Source organism: Prionailurus viverrinus, chromosome B4 (genome assembly GCF_022837055.1).
Source record: "Prionailurus viverrinus isolate Anna chromosome B4, UM_Priviv_1.0, whole genome shotgun sequence".
NCBI lineage: Eukaryota > Metazoa > Chordata > Mammalia > Carnivora > Felidae > Prionailurus > Prionailurus viverrinus.
The window spans coordinates 97259748-97279598 of NC_062567.1; the positions used below are offsets into that span (position 1 = coordinate 97259748).

At 35.2% G+C, this 19851-nt stretch overlaps 1 protein-coding gene across 7 annotated transcripts in view; it reads right to left on the minus strand.

Moving 5' to 3' along the window:
* Window positions 1-19851, minus strand: part of OSBPL8 (oxysterol binding protein like 8) — a 158891-nt gene that overhangs the window by 77892 nt on the left and 61148 nt on the right. For 2 of the 7 annotated variants that reach the window (XM_047866610.1, XM_047866609.1), the window contains exons 3-5: window positions 17085-17123; window positions 10917-10953; window positions 283-420 (exon numbers count right to left, since the gene is read on the minus strand). In XM_047866610.1, coding sequence (XP_047722566.1) covers window positions 283-420; window positions 10917-10953; window positions 17085-17123 — 214 coding nt within the window. The remainder of the gene's footprint in view (window positions 1-282; window positions 421-10916; window positions 10954-17084; window positions 17124-19851) is intronic. The other 5 variants (XM_047866611.1, XM_047866615.1, XM_047866613.1 and 2 more) reach the window with 5 other exon arrangements.

Here is a 19851-nt window from a genome sequence, read left to right on the forward strand (position 1 = left end):
CTTTGAGGTCTTCAATAATTTTTAACAGTGTAAAGGAGTCTTGAGACCACAAAGTTTGAGAATCACTCAATTAGAACAGTGTAACTAACCAAGTACACTGGGGAATATAAGAGGAATTAAAAGGACTCTAAAGGAAAATAAACTCATTTCAAGAGTAAAATAGATGACCAAAGCAAACAAAAAACCCATAAAACCAAATAGCTACAAAGAAAAAATTATGATAGACCTAAAATGTCATTCTCCCCTTATAACCACAACTAAATTAAAAGCACAATTTCTTACCCTGACTATGAGGACTTGCTGGACTAAAAGACGGCTGATACAAATCTTTGGTTGGTGTTGGATAAGCTTCTTTCCCTTGGCGCTGACTCATCTTTCCTGGTGTCAGATGTTGAGATTCGTCACTGTTTGCTACCACAGCTCAAGGAAAGAAGAAAAAAAGAATTAGTACTGATGTTACACATTTACATAATTACACAGTTAATAATACGGTATAGAACTATGATTGAAATAGCCTCAATAGTTATATTTGTTTTCCAACTCTGTACTTTATTAATCTGCATAACTTTTATTTTCTTTTAATTGTAGTTTGCCATCAATCCAAGAGGAACTGATTGCTACATATGGGTCCAATTACACAAAATTTAGACATTATAAAAATGAAAATACAGTCAACTAAAAATGAAAGGTACTCCAAAGTTTACTATGGCCTTTTCATTGTGCTATTAACTCTTTACATTTGCCAATAAACCAATAAGCAAGAGACAAAGTCATTTCATTAAAAAAAAAAAAATGGGGGCATCTGGGTGGCTCAGTCAGTTGAGAGTCTGACTTCAGCTCAGGTCATGATTTCACAGTTCGGGAGTTTGAGCCCCACATTGGGCTCTGTGCTGACAGCTCAGAGCCTGGAGCCTGCTTCAGATTCTGTCTGTCTGTCTCTCTCTCTACCCCTCCCCCCCCCCCACCCCCCCCCCCCCCCCCCCCGCTCACACTCTGTCCCTGTCAAAAATAAACAAACGTTAAAAAAATTTTTTTTAAAAAAGAAATACAAACGGTCACTAAACATATGAAATACTCAACCTTCATTAGTAATCAGAAAAAATACAAATTAGTAGCAATATAAAATATTCATATTCACTAGAATTTCTACTCTAATTCCTAATTTTCATGAAAAATAGGTATGATTCTTGTTTCAGAAATAGGAAAACTTGAGGTTCATTCAGAGACTGCTTTACCTAAGACTCAGTAATAGAGGTAAGATGTCTAACTCAGGAGCATTTGGTTCCAAAGTCTAATCTCTTAAAAGCTTGCTACCCCAATAATCAATTTAAATAGTGTTTCAAATCGTTATTCACCCATTTGCTAATGAAGAAGAGCAATGCCCACTTGCAGAGAGGGCAGAAAAGAGAAAAATACTCAAACGAAGGAAGAGGGCAAATTGTGACGAAATCCACAGTGCCCTAGCCATCTCCATGTCCATTCATTTTATGTTTCTGTGCTTTCTGCCTACAAAAGCTTAGCTTTATCTTGAGAAAGAATGATTCTGTCTTCACTACAGATTTAATTTGTAACTTAACCAGAACATCATGTTCACATTTTTATCACTGTACCTTTTAAATCAACTCCTTTAAATTAAATTGTTTTCTATTGTGCTCAAGTTTTCAAGATCTATATTTTAGCTCTGTACATTTCAATGTAAAAACTAAAAAACAAAAAACAAACAAAAAACACCCCAAAACACAAAAACCTTCCACTTAACATCCAAGTAAAGATATAAAAAGTCTATGTTCCCATCAAGTCCATAAAAAAAAGAATCTATACACTGAGGACTCCTGAATTTATCTCTTCCTGAACTAAACTCACACGTCCAATTGCCTGCCTTATACTAGCCTCTACTTTTTAATAGGCATCTCAAATTTATCCAGAGCATAATTCTTGATTCTGTTTATCCTCCAAACCTACCACTCACTATTCTCCTCCACCACTGTCTCAGGCCAAAAACTTTAGATATATTCTTTTATTTTTCTCTTTTTTAAACACTTCACACCTGATTTATTTGTGAGATCTTTATAGTTTACCCTCAGAATTTATCTTGAATCTTTTTACTTCTTCCCACTTCTACAACTATCACCCTATTCTAAGCCACCATTACCTGTCCACTGGATCACAGCAACAGATTTTTACCTAGTCTCCAGACTTACTGTCTTGCTCTTTGCTTGTTTAGAATTCATTCTCTACACAGAAACCTGAATAATCTTTGTAAATCATGAATCAGATCTGCGCTACACAGAAATATCCTCAATGCTTTCCATTATACTTGAATCCCATGGCATATGAACTGAAAAGTGTCTGGCCTCTGCTTACCTTTACAATCTCATTCTCTACTACTCTCCTTAGTCACTTGGCTACTTGGCTCCAGCTAGAATGGCCTTCGTGGTATCCCTTAAAACATGCCATTTTGCTCCAGTGTCTGGGTCTTTCTATCTCTTGTTCTCTCAACCTGGAAAACTCCTACCGCAGAGGTTCACATTATTGACCACTCTCTACGTGTTGTCTGTGCTCTAATGCCCTATCTTCAACAAAGCTCTTCATCATGCCTATAAAATTTATCAATTCTTTTATTATTTTGGTTAGTGTGCACTCTGCCACGATTATACTCTATCACTTTATCATACATGATTTTCACTGTTGCTCTTATCACTATCTGAAATTATATCATTTGTTTATTGTCTGCCTTCTACAGGAGACCATTAAGTTCCATAAGAGAACGGAGTTTTATCTGCCTTATATTTCCATAAATCCTCAAGTCCTGGTATGGTTCTGACATAATGAAGGTGTTCAATAGAGTCTTGCTGAATGAACCAATAAACAAATTTTATACCTTTATCAAACTTTATTATCATAAAGTAAATGGCAGCTCCTTTGGTTACTAAATCCAAGATCCACTTAATTCCTAAAAATTACTATTAAAATTAAAGATGTATGGTATAGATGTAGGAAGAGACAAATTGACCTAAAGAACAAAACAGAGAGATCTCATAATCAAACCCATGCATAAGCTGAGCCTAGATATACAACAGAAGTAGGGACTACCTCCATTAATAATACTAGGAAAATTACGTATTGGAAAATCAGGTCCCTACCCTCATACCATGCACAAAGAACAGTCTTAGGAAAATAAAAGACATCACTGTAAAAAGCAAAACTTAAAACCTTTTAGAAGAAAATATAAAAAAAATATCTTTATAAACTTGGGATAGGGAATGATTCCTTTAAAAAGACACAACAGGGGCGCCTGGGTGGTGCAGTCAGTTAAGCGTCCGACTTCAGCCAGGTCACGATCTCGCAGTCTCTCGTGAGTTCGAGCCCCGTGTCAGGCTCTGGGCTGATGGCTCAGAGCCTGGAGCCTATTTCCGATGCTGTGTCTCCCTCTCTCTCTGCCCCACCCCCGTTCATGCTCTGTCTCTCTCTGTCCCAAAAATAAATAAATGTTGGAAAAAAAAAAAAAAGACACAACAAAGCACTAACCAAAAATAAAGAACTGATAAATTCTACTATATTAAAATTAAGATTTTAATCAAAAGGTACCATAAAAACTTAGAAAGAAAAACAGGATATTTGCAACATATATAATTAACAAAGGGTTGGTATCCAGAATATGTTAAGAAAGATAACAAGCCTGTAAATCAATTAGAAAAAGACCAACAACACAGTAGAGAAATGTAGGGATACATCAAGAAGAATAAAATACCTAAGAATACATTTAATCAAGAGGTGAAAGACATGTACAATGAAAACTATAAGACAGTGACAAAAGAAACTGAAAACACAAATAAATGGAAAGACAGTCCATTCTCATGGATTGGAATAATTAATACTGTTAAAATGTCCATACCACCTAAAGCAACCTACAGATTCAATGCAGCCCCTATGAAAATTCCAATGGCATTTTTCACAGAATTAGAACAAAAAATTCTAAAATTTGTGTGAAACCACAGAAGACTCTGAATAACCAAAATAATCTTGAAAAAGAAGAACAAAGCTGAAGGCATCATGTTCCCTGGTTTCAAACTATAAAACAGAGCTACAACAATCAAAACAGCATGGTGAACACACGTAAATTAATAAAACTGAATAGAGGGCCCATAAGTACACCTATGCATATATGGTCATATTAATTTGGGACAAAAAAGTCAAGAAATTACAAGAAAATGGCAGTCTCTTCAATAAATGGTGCTGGGAAAACTGGACATCCATATGCAAAAGAAAGAAACTGAACCACTATCTTACATCATATATAAAAATTAACTCAAAATTAATCAAAGACTTGAATATAAGACCTAAAACCCTAAAACTCCAAAAAGAAAACACAGGCAGTAAACATCAGACTTGGTGATGGTTTTCTGGACCTGACACCAAAAGCAGAGGCAACAAAAGCAAAAATAAACAAGTAGGACTACATATCAAACTAAAGAGCTTCTGCACCACAAAGGAAACTATCAACAAAAGGAAAAGACAACCTCCTGAATGGGAGAAAATATTTACAAGTCATATATCTGATAACGGGTTCATGTCCAAAATACACTAAGAGCTCATATAACTCAACAGCAAAAAAATAAGCAATTTGACTTAAAAATGGGCAGAAGATCTGAATAAACACTTTTCCAAAGACAAAATGGCCAACAGGTATATGGAAAGATGCTAAACATCACTAATCATCAGGGAAATGGAAATCAAAACCACAATGAGCTATTATCCCCTCACACCTGTTAGAATGGCTATTATCAAAAAGAAAGGAAATAACAAGCGTTGGCAAGGATATGGAGAAACATGACTCCCTGTGCACAGTCAGTAGGAATGTAACTTGGTGTAGCCAATTCACCACTGTGGAAAACAGTATGGAGAGTCCTCAAAAAGTTAAAAGAAACAACCATAGGATCCAGCAATTCCAGTTCTGTGTATTTTCCTGAAGAAAATGAAAACACAAATCTGGAAAGATATATGCACCCCTATGTTCACCATAGAATTACTTACAGCAGCCAAGACATGGAAACAACCTAAGTGTCCAATGACAAATGAATGGAATACTCAGCCATAAAAAAAGAATGAAATTTTTGCCATTTATGACATGGATGGACCTTGAGGGCATTATGGTGAGTAAAGTAAGTCAGAAAGAGAACGTCAAATACTGTATTATCCAAGTTGAAAACCCAAGTTCATAGATACACAGACTGGTGGTGCCAGAAGCAGGGTGGTAGTGAGTGGGAAAAATGGGTGAAGGGAATCAAAGGTAACAAACTTTCAATTATAGACAAATAAGTCATATTAATGCAATGTACAGAATGATGATTAATAATACTATATTGCATATTTGAAAGTTGCTAAGAGAATAAATCTTGAAAAGTCCTCATCATAAAAAAAATTCTGTAACTATGTGTGATGATGGATATTAATTAGACTTACTGTGGTGATCATTTTGTAATATATACAAATACTGAATCATCACTGCATACCTGAAACTAACATAAATTTGTATGTCAATTGTGTCTCAATAAAATTTTTTTTTAATTAAAGAAAAAGAAAAATGGGGCAGGGACCTGAACAGTGAATTCATGGAAGAAAAAATGCAAATGGCCAATAAATATACAAAAAAGATGTTTATCCTCTTGGTAACCAGGAAAATACAAATCAAGATCCCAATGAAATAAATATTTTACACTCAGTAAAACTGACAAAAATTAGTAAGTCTGATAATACTAAACGCTGATAAGGATGAGAATCAATGAGACATTTAAGCACTGCTGCTTGAGAATAAACTGATCTAAGCACTTTGGAAAAGAAATTTAGAACTACCTTATAAAACTGAACACCAGCATACCATAGGGATCCAACAATCCCACTTTTAGCTTTATACCTAGAAATAATACTCTTATATGTGTTTACCAAGAGACAATAAGAATGTTCAGAGTAAAAATCAAAACCATTTCAATATTCACCAACTGAAAATAAATGGCTTTGCATACTGTGGTATATGCATTTAATGGAATAGCATATAGCACTGAAAAGGAATGATCTATATCTATACCCCAAAACATGGCTGAATCTGGAACATAAAATATTAACTACAAAAAAAAATCCTAGAAAATGACATACAGCACTCTCATAAAATTAAATACCAGCAAAACTTAGTGACATATACGGAATTTAAAAATAAGTGCCTGCTGGTAGGAATTTACACAAGAGATACAGGAGTACTGATGCATAGGGGCACTTGTACCCCAATGTTCATAGCAGCACTCTCAACAATAGCTAAATTATGGAAAGAGCCTAAATGTCCATCAACTGATGAATGGATAAAGAAATTGTCGTTTATATACACAATGGAGTACTACGTGGCAACGAGAAAGAATGAAATATGGCCCTTTGTAGCAACGTGGATGGAACTGGAGAGGGTGATGCTAAGTGAAATAAGCCATACAGAGAAAGAAAGATACCATATGTTCTCACTCTTATGTGGATCCTGAGAAACTTAACAGAAACCCATGGGGGAGGGGAAGGAAAAAAAAAAGAAAAAAAAGAGGTTAGAGTGAGAGAGAGAGCCAAAGCATAAGAGACTCTTAAAAACTGAGAACAAACTAAGGGTTGATGGGGGGTGGGAGGGAGGGGAGGGTGGGTGATGGGTATTGAGGAGGGCACCTTTTGGGATGAGCACTGGGTGTTGTATGGAAACCAATCTGACAATAAATTTCACATATTGAAAAAAAAAAAAAAGTGCCTGGCATCTCAGTCGGTTGAGCAGTCTGACTCTTGTTTTGGGCTCAGGTCATGATCCCAGGGTGGTGGAACAGAGCCCCGTGTCAAGCTTTGGCTGGGCGTAGAGCCTGCTTAAGATTCTTTTTTTTTCTCTCTCTCTCTCTCCCTCTGCCCCTCTCCCCCACTCGTGTACTCTCTCTAAAAAACAAACAAAAACAACCACAAACAAACAAAAAACAAAAAAACAAAACAAAAAAAAACAAAAAACACCCAAAAATAACAAAAAATACACTTTTTAAAAAAGCAAAGAATGATGAAAAATAGAAACTAGTCATCACCTCTTGAGGGCAGGCACAGGGATAGACGAGAGAAGAAGTACATAGTTGAACATGAGGGATTTTTAAGACTCAGGTTCTTAAGTTGAGTAGTAGGTTCAACACATACTGGATGATTATGCTTTATAATCTACATATGCTACATAGATTCATTTGTAGTATCAGACAATACTTTTTAGGCTAATTTAAAATACATTATGAGAAGAACAACTAATAGAATTAAAGTATGTTTCAGGATATTTAAAATACATTATGAGAAGAACAACTAATAGAATTAAAGCATGTTTCAGGATTCCATCAGTAAGATATAGGTATCTGTATCTTAAGTAACTTCACTATATAAAAAAGGAAATAGTCTGAGAATTGTAAATTTAGTTGTATTCACCTCTAACTCCTTACCAGTTGAGGTATTACTATTTATGATTTTGAGAACCTTGAAGTGGGAGGGTTTATAAAAGTACTTAGAAAAACAATTGTTTCCTACTTGTTCTCTCTTGCCCCATTCACAAGTATTAACAACTATACAGACAAGTGGATTTGCAGAATAGAAAAAATCATTTTGATGTCCTACATCATTTGTACAATCTTAGACTATTTGAATGTGAGCTCAAGTAGGGAACTCACGGTTTTGATTTGTACCCTTTGGCATAAAACTGACAATAAGTATTTGCCAAATCACTGGACAGATTTTGATAAATGAATCACTGCATGATTCCAATACAGTTTCTGACACTACAACTGCCTCATCTACTAAAGACAGCATAGCAGTGCCCTCTCCTGGTTCTACTTTGTAGTAGAAATAAAGTAACCTATTTTGCTATTCATATCGCATTACTATCTTAACTACTGTAGAAACTAACCACGCTGGAATAATTAATAGTAATATAATTAACTTACCAACTGCAACTTTTTTTTTTTAATTTTTTTTTCCAACTTTTTTAAATTTATTTTTGGGACAGAGAGAGACAGAACATGAACGGGGGAGGGGCAGAGAGAGAGGGAGACACAGAATCGGAAACAGGCTCCAGGCTCTGAGCCATCAGCCCAGAGCCTGACGCGGGGCTCAAACTCACGGACCGTGAGATCGTGACCTGGCTGAAGTCGGACGCTTAACTTACTGCGCCACCCAGGTGCCCCTCAACTGCAACTTCTAAGGAGGATATGATTCTATAACTACTATCTTTACTTTCTGAATTCAATACATCAATATAAAATCTGAAGAATTTTCCAAGCTTCATAGCCTGGTATTGGTCCTTAATCTAAGGAAGCTAAAATCAAGTTATGTAATTATTTTAAAGTCATAAATAATTTCTATGTAAATCCTAGTATTCCCCTTACAGATGATGTACCTTTTCTCAAATACTTAAAGAATTTAAGTATGTTTGTATATATCGTTATAGCTTTTTCATTCAATACAAATCCTAATATTAATGAAATTACTTTTCACTCTAAAAGATACATGATCTCTAGTAAGTAAGTATATATCCTCAGCTTTTTAAGAGTTGGCAGAATACAATATAAACTCACCTCTAATATATATTGTATATTTCATTTATTTGTGCATCCAGAAAATGTATAAACACAATAAATTTTCTCTAGTCCAAGCAGAAATTAAAGACCTATTATAAAATCCAATTCCTAAAATAGGATAACTGTAGTTGGTATTAAAAATGCAACTGTAGGGCACCTAGTGATTCAGTCAGTTAAGCAACCATCTCTTGATTTCAGTTCAGATCATAATCCCAGGGTGGTGGGATTGAGGCCCATGTTAGGCTCTGTACTGAGCATGAAGCCCACTTAAGATTCTCTCTCTCCCCAACTCGTGTGCATTATGTGAATGAATTAATGAATAAATAAAAATTATCTTTAAAAAAATGTAATTCTACTGGTCAGTTCATCATTGCCAATCAGTTCACCTGAGCCAACATCTAAATACATAAGGTAACTAAAGGAATTGAAAAATCCATTGAAAATATCTGCCAGGTATCACAAGCAAGGCTGACAAGAAAACATAAAAATGTTTTCATATTTGTATACTTTTTTCAACTTTCAAAATTTCTACTATTCTAGGGGTGCCTGGGTGGCTCAGTCGATTGAACATCCAACTCTTGGTTTTGGCTCAGGTTATGATCCCAGGTTTGTGGGATCAAGCTCTGTGTCAGGCTCTGGACTGAGGGTGGAGCCTGCTTAAGATTCTCTCTCTCTCTCTCTCTCTCTCTCTCTCTCTCTCTCTCTCTCTCTGCCCCTCTCTCCCACTCATGTGCTCTCTCAAAAAAAAAAATCCTACTATTCTAATAATGCTGGTTGTACAATAAAAAATATATTTAAAATACTATGAATTGTTAAAATTAAGAATTTTAAAAAGGAATTTTAGCATATTACTTTAAATCACCTCTTTTTAGAAAAAAATTACATTATATACTATAATCAATATTAGAGACAAATAGCAACCAATCCATACCAAAGAATTTTACAACTAGAAGAAAGCTTGCTATTTCACCTTGTTTAGTCAATGGGAAAAAAATGAGCCCCAAAGCATTGAGCTGACTTACTGTGGTCAGATAACGGTTTAAGAAGAAATACTAAAACTTCCTAAATCAATATAATTTCTACATTACGCTTCAATAAAGTTTAATTTTTGTCTGATTTATGACAGTAATATTTTAATTATTTGGTCAGATTTGAATTTAGCAAACTGATGGTTTCATTATGATTTTTGAACTCAAAAGAATCTAGCTGAAGACACAGTGGCATAGTACCCATTTCTAACTCTTTTTAGTCATGTAAGTTCTTAGCTTCAGGCTCTTTGTCTAGAAAATTAATGCTTGAAGGGAAGTGGAAAAAATAGTTCCAAACAGAGAGGGAGGCAAACCATAAGAGACTCTTAAATACAGAGAAAAAACTGAGGGAGGGAGAGGGGAAAATGGTGATGGGCATTGAGGAGGGCACTTGTTGGGATGAGCACTGGGTGTTGTATGTAAGTGATTAAGAATGGGAATCTACTCCCAAAGCCAAAAGCACACTGTATACACTCTATGTCAACAATACACTCTAACTTGACAATAAATTATATTAGAAAAAAAAGATGATATTTTAGGTTTCTTTCACCTCAGTAATACTATGATTTAAAAAAAAAAAAAGTTGCCCCTGTCACAATGCTCTAAAATTATCTATTCATAGGTGTAACCCCCCTGCTAGACTATAATGTAAGGGTACAGGCAGGATGCATATTTTATTCATCATATATTCCCCAAAGCTAGCACAGTGTCTGGTCAAAAAAAATTTTTTTTCAGACATAAATTTAATGGGTACATCTTTTAAATCACTAAGATGAAACACGCTTCACTTATAAAATCCCAGAGTAAAAATAAATGTGTTTCATAACCAAATTATCTATTATGTAAAGATTGTGACAAAATAAAACAATATTTCTCATTTTCACATGAAAGTGAATTTCTTTTATCATGTCCAGTCTCAAAGAAGTCTGATCTATGCTTTATGATGACTATAGAAAGGAAAACTATGAAGAGGTCTTTTTTTTTTAACCCCTCCCACCATGCCTGAAGATGAGGTCTAAAATTATGAATTAGATAATTTAGCTAAGTATATAATCCATCTTTAGACAATCAAGAAGCAAATACACAAACATTATCAATCTCATATGGGCACTGACAACAGATGAGCACTGAATCACCATTTATATTCTTTGCATTTCAGTGCTTGGGAAGAAAAGTAGAAGACTTAATAAGAGAAATACTGTATGCCTTTTATAAGTACACATCAAAACATTCTGTCTCCAAATATGCCATTCAAACTTTGGCTACTTACTTGATGGCCCAAGGACATCTTTGCTATCACCAAGAAGCTTTTAATGCAGGGTAATTGAGCAGCAAACAAATATAATCCAAACCAGGAAGAAGCAAAATGCATCAGGATTGAAGCAGCAGTGAAACAAAAGGACAAGGAAAATAAGCATTAGTTTATAAGTAGAAAGCACATGCAAATCAATCCTAATAATCATAATTCACAAGGAATTTCCTCTGCCACACATAAAAAGATCTTGGCTTAAGCATTATAAAATATTTGTTTAAATTTTGGAAAATAAAGATGGAAAGGCAAAACCGAAATCAACCAAGTACTTTGTTTTGAAAATTATTCAAGTCAAAAATTACTTTCAAATTTTAACTCATGATATGGGTTAGGAGTGGTAAAATTATTCAGAAATGTAAAGGACAGCCCAAAGTTATTCATTCTTTAAATGTAAGTGGTTTAAAAAATCTGTAACACCCATGCACTATTAAATATTAGTTCTGCATGCCATGAGAGCACTTAACACTACATAGAAATTTAGTCTGTTTCTTACATAAAAAAAAAGGAACATTTACTAAGTGCTTATTATATGCCAAGCATTGTGCAAAGAGCTTTTACAAACACATCAACAAAGTAAATTTTTTCTCAAATACCAAAAAAAGAAGAAGAAAAAAACCGAAGAGGAATATTGATTAGAATGATACAATTTTATTGTCAGACAAAATTTTCTTGGGACCCACTAAATGAAGTAAAGCACCTGGAGCTACTGGGCTTTAAGAAGGAAGAAGACCCAATTCTTAAATGAATAACATGCAATCACCTAAAAGAAACTGGGAAAGACTGGTGACCTTTTGTCTGGAAACTGTCTTAACATACAACATTATGCTAAATGTTGCTTAGGCATAAGAGACTCTTAAAAACTGAGAACAAACTGAGGGTTGATGGGGGGTGGGAGGGAGAGGAGGGTGGGTGATGGGTATTGAGGAGGGCACCTTTTGGGATGAGCACTGGGTGTTGTATGGAAACCAATTTGACAATAAATTTCATATATTGAAAACACACACACACACACACACACACACACACACACACACACACAAATGTTGCTTAGGGACAAGTGTTTTGGTCTCCCTTGGCAGAAACAGAGTCTTCAGCTTTGGGGTGCCTGGGTGTTCAGTCAGTTAAGTCAGTCTGACTCTTGATAATTGGCTCAGGTCATGATCTCGCAGTTTGTGAGATGGAGCCCCACATCAGGCTCTGCGCTGACGTTGCGGAGCCTGCTTGGGTTTCTCCCTCATTCTCTGCCCTGCTCATGCACTGTCTCTGTCTCCTTCAAAAATAAATATAAACTTAAAAAAATAAAAGAAACAGTCTTCAGCTTTACTTCAGCTCAAATACCAAGTACAGTAACATCAAACCTAAAGTAACAACAAAAATAAAAAATTCCCACTGATTATATTATTGCTTGCTCTTATTTGAAGGGAATGAAGCAAAATTATCTGTGACCAAAAAGAAAGGTAGCAGTTGTTCACTCTGCCTCCTAGGAAAAAACTCTTGGCCCTGTTGCTTCCCTAAAGTGATGGTTATTTCACAGTGCTTTAAACCATGTTCTAATTCCTTTAAATGCATTTGCTCTAGTCATTTTCTGTAGTTTCCTATTCTTCTATAGACTGGTTTCAGCTTCACAGATAAACTAAAAAAATACAACTGGAATGACAACAAAATAATTGTGGTCAAATCCTTATTACTGATGACCATGTTACCACAACTCTCAAGCATGTGGAAAAAGATTAAAGTATTTGTGGTAGGCAATCTCTGCAAAGGCTCCAGTGATCCCCATATCTTGGTGCATAATCCCCTCTCTTTGTGTGTTTCTGGACTTACTGAGTCACTTCTAATGAATAGAATATGGCAGAATTGAATGGATGTCACTTTCAAGATTAGACGGTAAAAAGACTATGACCTCCATCTTGTTTATAGTCTGTTACTCTCTCTCAGATAGACCACCCTGGGGAAAGCCAGCTGCTGAGTCATCAGGCAGCCTTGCAGGGAAGCCCATGAGGTGAAGGAATGATGTCTGTCAACAACCAGTGAGTTTGTAAATGAATCTCCTGCCTTGACCTTTCCTCCCTCCCTTACACCCAGTCAAGCTTTCAGATGAGACTGCAGCAGCCACACTCCTCAGTAGCTTGACCACAACCATAGAAGAGATTTTTGAGCTAGAGACACCTAGTAAACTGCTCTTAGATTCCTGACCCACAGAAACTGTAAAACAATAAATGTTTATTGTTTTATACCACTTAAATTTTGGAATATTTGTTATGCACCAATAAATACTATGATATTGGAAAACTGAAAGAAGTTAGAAAACTGACAGAGATAACCATGGTAAGCTTGACAAATATTTCATAGACATCCTCTAAAAATATCTTTCTCTATTGATATGAATAATTACTAATTTCCCTGAATTTACCAGTAAATCTAAATTTCTTAAAGGAAAGCAATGGTTCTAACCATATATGCAAAGTTTGGAGTATTTAATTTCACAAGGCCAGTCATTTTTGAAGGTTTTTTAGTTGGTCTTCTATTTAGGGTAAGTGATTAAGTTCACTTTTATTGTACATATTCTCAAATTTTGTTAAGTAATAGCATTATGTCAACTTCTTTGTAGCTGTACTCCTTGCCTGTTTGCTCCCAGAAAATAATCCCTAGCATATACAGCAACTTCTGAATATTTGTTTCAGATTATGCTTTCAACATTATATCTTCAAGCATGTTTGGGTCATGTAAATCGGATTCTAATTTTTTTTCATATTGAGACACTGGAGAATAATCAAAATAAACACGGTCTATTCCTATTATTGAGCCATCCATTCAAATACTTGTGATATGATAGGTATCATATAGACAGTAATCATTTTAGGCACCAAAGGATACAGTGAACAAAAAAGACAAAAATTTGCCCTTTGTGGTAGTTATGTTCTAGTGGAAGATATGAGTAACAACATAGTAACAATTAAAAATTTGTTACATATTATATAGTAAAAATGCTAAGGAAAAAAGCAGAAAATGAGGACACATAAAATATTAAGGAAGGGGGGGTCATAATTGAAGATAGGGTGGCCTAAGAAATCTTCACTACAGAACTGAGTAAAATGAGGGAGTTCAGCATAAGGACATAAAAGAGAAGAGTATTCTAGGCAGAGAGAAGAACAAGTATAGAATGGAGGATTGGGATGAGAGCAAGTCTGAAGGGCTTGGAGAAGAGTAAAAAGGCCAGAGACGCTGGACTAGAAGTACGAGAGAAGCAGGAAATAAAGTCAAAGAAGTAAATGAGTGCTAGATTGTGTAGGACCCAGTCAGGACTTTGGCTTTTTTTCTGAATGAGATGGGGAGCCACTGGATTTCTGAGAAAAGGAGTGACATAATTTGAATATATTTTAACAGGATTGTTCCAGCTGTAATGTTAAGAATAGACTAGAGGAACAAAGGTACAATCAGTTAGGAGTTACCATAATAATCTACGGGAGAGATGAAGGAGACTTGGACCAAGGAAGTAGCAGTGAGGGTGAGAAGAAGTAGCTGAGTTCTGAATACATTTTGAAAAGAAAGTCAACAAGATTTCCAAACAGAGCAAGTATGAAATCAAAAAACAAAACAAAACAAAACAAACAAAAACCCTGGAGGAATCAAAATGGTGTCAAATGTTGGGGTCTGAGCACCTGGAAGGATGGAACTGTCACTGTCGGAGATGGAAAGGACAGTGAGAAGGAGTAGTTCACAGAAAGAAATGTAAGTGCTAAGTTTGGGACAGGTTAAGTTTGAAGTGTCTGTTAGACATTCAAGTTGAAATGTCAAATAGGGAGTTGGACACACAGACCTGTACAGGGAAAGGTTCAGGTTTGTAAGAAACAGTGTAAATTATGATATGTATGAGAGTTAGGGTATATGACCTGAATGGCTATTCGCAGAAGACTGAAAAATGCCACAGAATAAAAGAACAGGCAGGCACTAGAAAACATACATTATAATGGAACAACGGAACTAAGAAGCTGAAACACTCCAAACAAAAGTGGAAAAACAATAAAAAAAAATAAGCAAGACTTCAGAAACCTTCCCCAGAAGATTGTGGATACAAAAGCATTAAACTGGGATACAAGTGAAATTATCTTCCCAGAATTGCCTGTAAGTGATGCCAATAGGAAAAGTGATTTAAGTAATTGAAGATTACATATTAATTTTACCATGTAACTTACATCACTGGTCCTGTGTGCAAGGCTAAATTGCACGCTACACTTATTTTTACTGCTTTTAGGACATGGGCCTAATTCGCACAGTCCCATGTTGTGTAACACATGAATAAAGACAGTGTGAAATTACTGATGTGGAAACATTCCATATAAGTATCTTGTAAGATAGTTTAAAAAATATAAAGCTAGCCAACTCTTCTTGGCTTTTGTTAGAGAACCAAAATACTACTAGAATCTTGGAAGAATCCAGGAACTTTTCCTCATCGTGTTCAAAAAACAAAACAAAACAAAAGACCATTAATATATGATGGAAACATTTCCCCTAATTGAGTAACATCGTATTTATCATTATCACTTCAACAATGTCCACACAGTCATTTCAACAATTTGTGTATCATATAAACAGATTCTCTACTTTGGCAGAAACTATGGATTGAAAATAGTAAAATAATACTAAGATGCCTAGCATTTTTCTATTTATTATTAATGAGTACCCTATCAACTACTTTTAACTAAAAGCATGAAATATAGCCATTACCTAAATCTCTACCGGTTTTAGTCTACAAATCTCAGGAAAAGAGCATTATGCAAACATTGGGATTTTATTGTAATGTGCTTCTAAATATTTACCACGCCACCAACAACTAGCATACACCATCTTTCAGAAGTTAAAGGAATGGGCAGAAAAAGTTCACAGTCACACACTCATCTTGGGAAGCCCCTTAATCCCAAGCAATTCAGGACAGATGACCACCCTAAAACACAGAAACAATCCCATAAGAGGTAGAGCTTGAGTCCACTGCCAGTAGCATAGCATCTCCCTCTTAGCATACATATTGATGTGACTTAAGTCATCCTGTGAGCTTAAGCCAAAGTACAGCTCATCAAGCATTGATACAACTTGAAAATAAAGTTTCAAGCAAGTAGCGCCTCTTCCCTCAATGAAGTTGATTGAGCTGTACTCAGAGAAGCAATCCTGCTGCAGCTGGCTCTCAGGAGCCACAATTGGGAAGGAGGATTATATATAACACATCCCAAAAGTGCTGTATTTATTGTTATCTTTGGCCCTTAGAATAAGAATCTTCAGTGAGAGATGTTTGTTCGTTCTTCTGACAGGAGTCATCTCTCTATACTTAGCAGAACTTTTCCTATTCCTACAATCATCAGCAAAACACACACTGTGTACATTTTATCCCTGAGTTTTACAGGAGATATTTTACAGAAGTGCTTTTCTAGGAACTAGAGCTTATCACTGTTAGATAGAAAATATTAACTGGCCTGCCAAGCAGTTATTTTAAAATAACCTAATCATCCTTTTGACCCAGCAAATGCACTTCTAGGAAAGTATACCAAGATGATCATCTGAAATATCCAAAAAGATGTATCCATAGGTATTTATCACATCATTTGTAGTAATCTCCAACAGTAATCTATTATGAAATAAACAATAATACCTTCACACGATGAAATACCGTGTAGTCGTTAAATTTTTTTTTCACTGACCGAACAATTCATTATATATTAACTTTTAAAAATAGGCTACAAAAAAGTTTGTAGGACTCTGCTTTTATAAAATTACATATGTAAGATATACACATATGAATAAACTTAGTAAATTACAGAGACCACCAGAATATTAAAAGTAGTTGCCTCTAGAAAGTAGAATTTTATTACATTCTTTTGTATTGTTTAAACATGCCACATTTGTATGCATGTATTTATTTTTACAGTAAAAAAAAAAAATTAAACCTATTTACATTTTGGAAAAAATGAAAATTTTAAATCTGATCTTTTTAACTTATATTAGCTACCTTGTATAATGACATAATCATCTATGATAAAATACAGTGAAAAATATATTTTAAGAATCCAACTTTAAATCCTGAAAAAATATAAAAATGTTAACATTTCAAACATAGCACCATATATTACTCACTGTCTCTTGAACTTCAGCAACTTCTGAATATGGCAAGATCTAAAAAAAAAACAAATTTTCTCAGCAGTGATTTAATGTCATATACTTGAATCTGAATTTAGAGAGCACCCATGGTTTATCAAATGAATTAAGTGGTGCATTAATCTTTTAAGAAGTAGGAAAAAAGTGCAATAATATGTTTATACTGGAAACTAAATCCTTTAAAAAAAAAATTCTGAGGCTCCCGTAAATTCCAGTCAATCTGCCAATCTGTGAAGTCCTCTCTGGCCTGTTCTGGAGCTTTTCACAGTTCTGCCCTCCTGGTAGGCATATAATTCTACCAGCCTTTTCCCCATGCGAGCTTTCTCTTCCCTTGGTTCCTAAAGTACTCTACTCCTCTGGCTTCCCTTCTCCTATTTTCCTGCCTCTAGTTTGTTTTCTCATTTGGTAAGTGAATGGCCATCATCAGTGCTCAGTCCTCAACTATTTGTTGCTTTTTCTCTACTGCTCTTTTCCAGCAGACTGCATTCATTCTCTAGGCTTATTTATTATGTTTATTTAGACAACTTTCAAGTTTCCTCTTCAGACTTAGTCTATTTCCAAATCTTCACTCCAAAATATTGCTACCTGTATGTTCAAACATTGCAAATTGACTTCTGGTTCTAAAATTCTATAAACAAGGGCACCTGGGTGGCTCACTTGGCTAAGCATCCAACTCTTGATTTCACCTTAAGTCCTGATCTCATGGTTTGTGACACTGAGCCCTGCATCAGGGTCTGCACTGACAGTGTTAAGCCTGTTTGGGATTCCCTCTCTATCTGCCACTTCCCCACTTGTTCAAGCATACTCTCTCTCAAAATAAATAAACTTGAAAATAATAAAATTCTGTAAGCCAATTTTAGAAATTATTTAGCTTGTTTTAGAAAGCATCTTTAAGTCAAAAACAGCACTCAGTAGCTTCCCTCTGAAATCAGCTTTGATGCCAATCTGCCCAAGTTTTCCAATGATAGCCTCTTTCTTTCACTCAGACCTAAACCCTTTAATAATCTGAGATTCTCTTTCCCCCCGTCTTACGAAGTCATTATGTTGTGATGATTTTTACCTAGACAATGTCTACCTCACATCTAGTCTTTTCCTTCAATTCCCATCAATACTACTACCTAAGCCAGACCAATTATCACCTTTTCTCATATCCTTGCATTCAGTCTTACCTCCCTCATTCATTTACTATGCTAGGTACAGGAATTCAAAAACACAATAAAAACATGGTCCCCACTGCCAACAAGATCACTTGATTGAGGAGGTGAAAGACACTTCACTCACCTTTCTCCCTCGACACGTATAGCCTAACCACCATAGTCTGCCTAACAGACCTGCAAACTCCACACTTGGCTCTTATCATTGCCTAGAAAACTACTTTTAGGACTCTGTTCAAAAGTAACTTCATCAGAAGACTTTCATAATATTCCCAGAAAACAGCAATACCCATCCCCTATTCTGCCATTCTCTATCCATCTTACCATCACAACAATCACCACATAACAGTATATATTTTTATGTATTTTTCTTTTTTTTTTTTGTCTTCCTCCACTGGAATGTTAGCTCTACTGAAGTAGGAACTTAGTCTGTTTTGGTCACTGTTGTATCCCTTAAGACTAGAACAAAGCCTGGCACATGGCAGACACTCAACAAACACTGAATGATAAATGCACGAATGAAAAAAAGGTTTAGTCATTATTGTAACTCTAATCCCTAGCAAAGAATTTCTTGTATGTGGTTTGCTGAGTTCCTTTGTTTATGATATGAGTCAAATTCTCTTACAGCAAAAAGAAAAAAAAAGTCTTACACATCTTTGTATTTTCCAAACTATGACATTCTGCATGCTTAATATACACAAAGAACTAATATGGACTTGAATTCTGAAATCTCAGTTTTAAGCCTAGCTCGATTCCCTGGGTAAATCTGAATAAATATTTTGAATTTAGTCTTCTTATTTGCTTATAAGATCTGTTCTAATCCTAAAATTCTGTTATACAAACAATTCAACATAGAAAATCACCTCATTACCTCAATTGTTAAGATTATTTTTAATTGTAATGTAGAGCATATTCATATTTTCTTCTGCTATTAGTCTCTGGCCATCATAAGCCCAAATACCTTTGTTAGGAATTCCCCCATCCTTTTTCTTAAATAATTCTGTCCTTCATAAATAACACTATTATAGACTCACCACTGATTTTTGGTAATGGAGCATAAGTTATATTTCTTCTGGTAATGGTGGTCTCTTGTTATGATTAAAGCAACCTCCTTCATCAAGGACTTTATATACAAGGGAAGTTCAAAATCGACTGTGTCAGCTGTAACTAATGTCATGCATCTGGTGAGACTGCTTGGTGAAGTCTGTGGTTATAAAACCAAAAAAAAGTGAACTGCCCATTAAAAGAATGAAACCCACGACCTTGGCCTCTGACCTCATTAACATACTCTATATCTGACCTAACCATTCTTAATCACCTGAAAAGCACAAAAGAAACCATGTTAAACATCACAATCATGCCAAGTTAGATATGACAACTGGTTATAGGAGACAGCTCATATACATAAATATTTCAGTATATGGCACTTAATCTTATGACCTATTTAAATAATTTTAATTTTCAGTCTGAAGTAAGAGTTTATTTTACTTGAAATTTCATTTTGGTCAATTCCTTACACAGATACATAAGCCTATATTCTATACTGAATCATGACTAGGATCTGAATTAAGACATAAGAACCATATAACAAA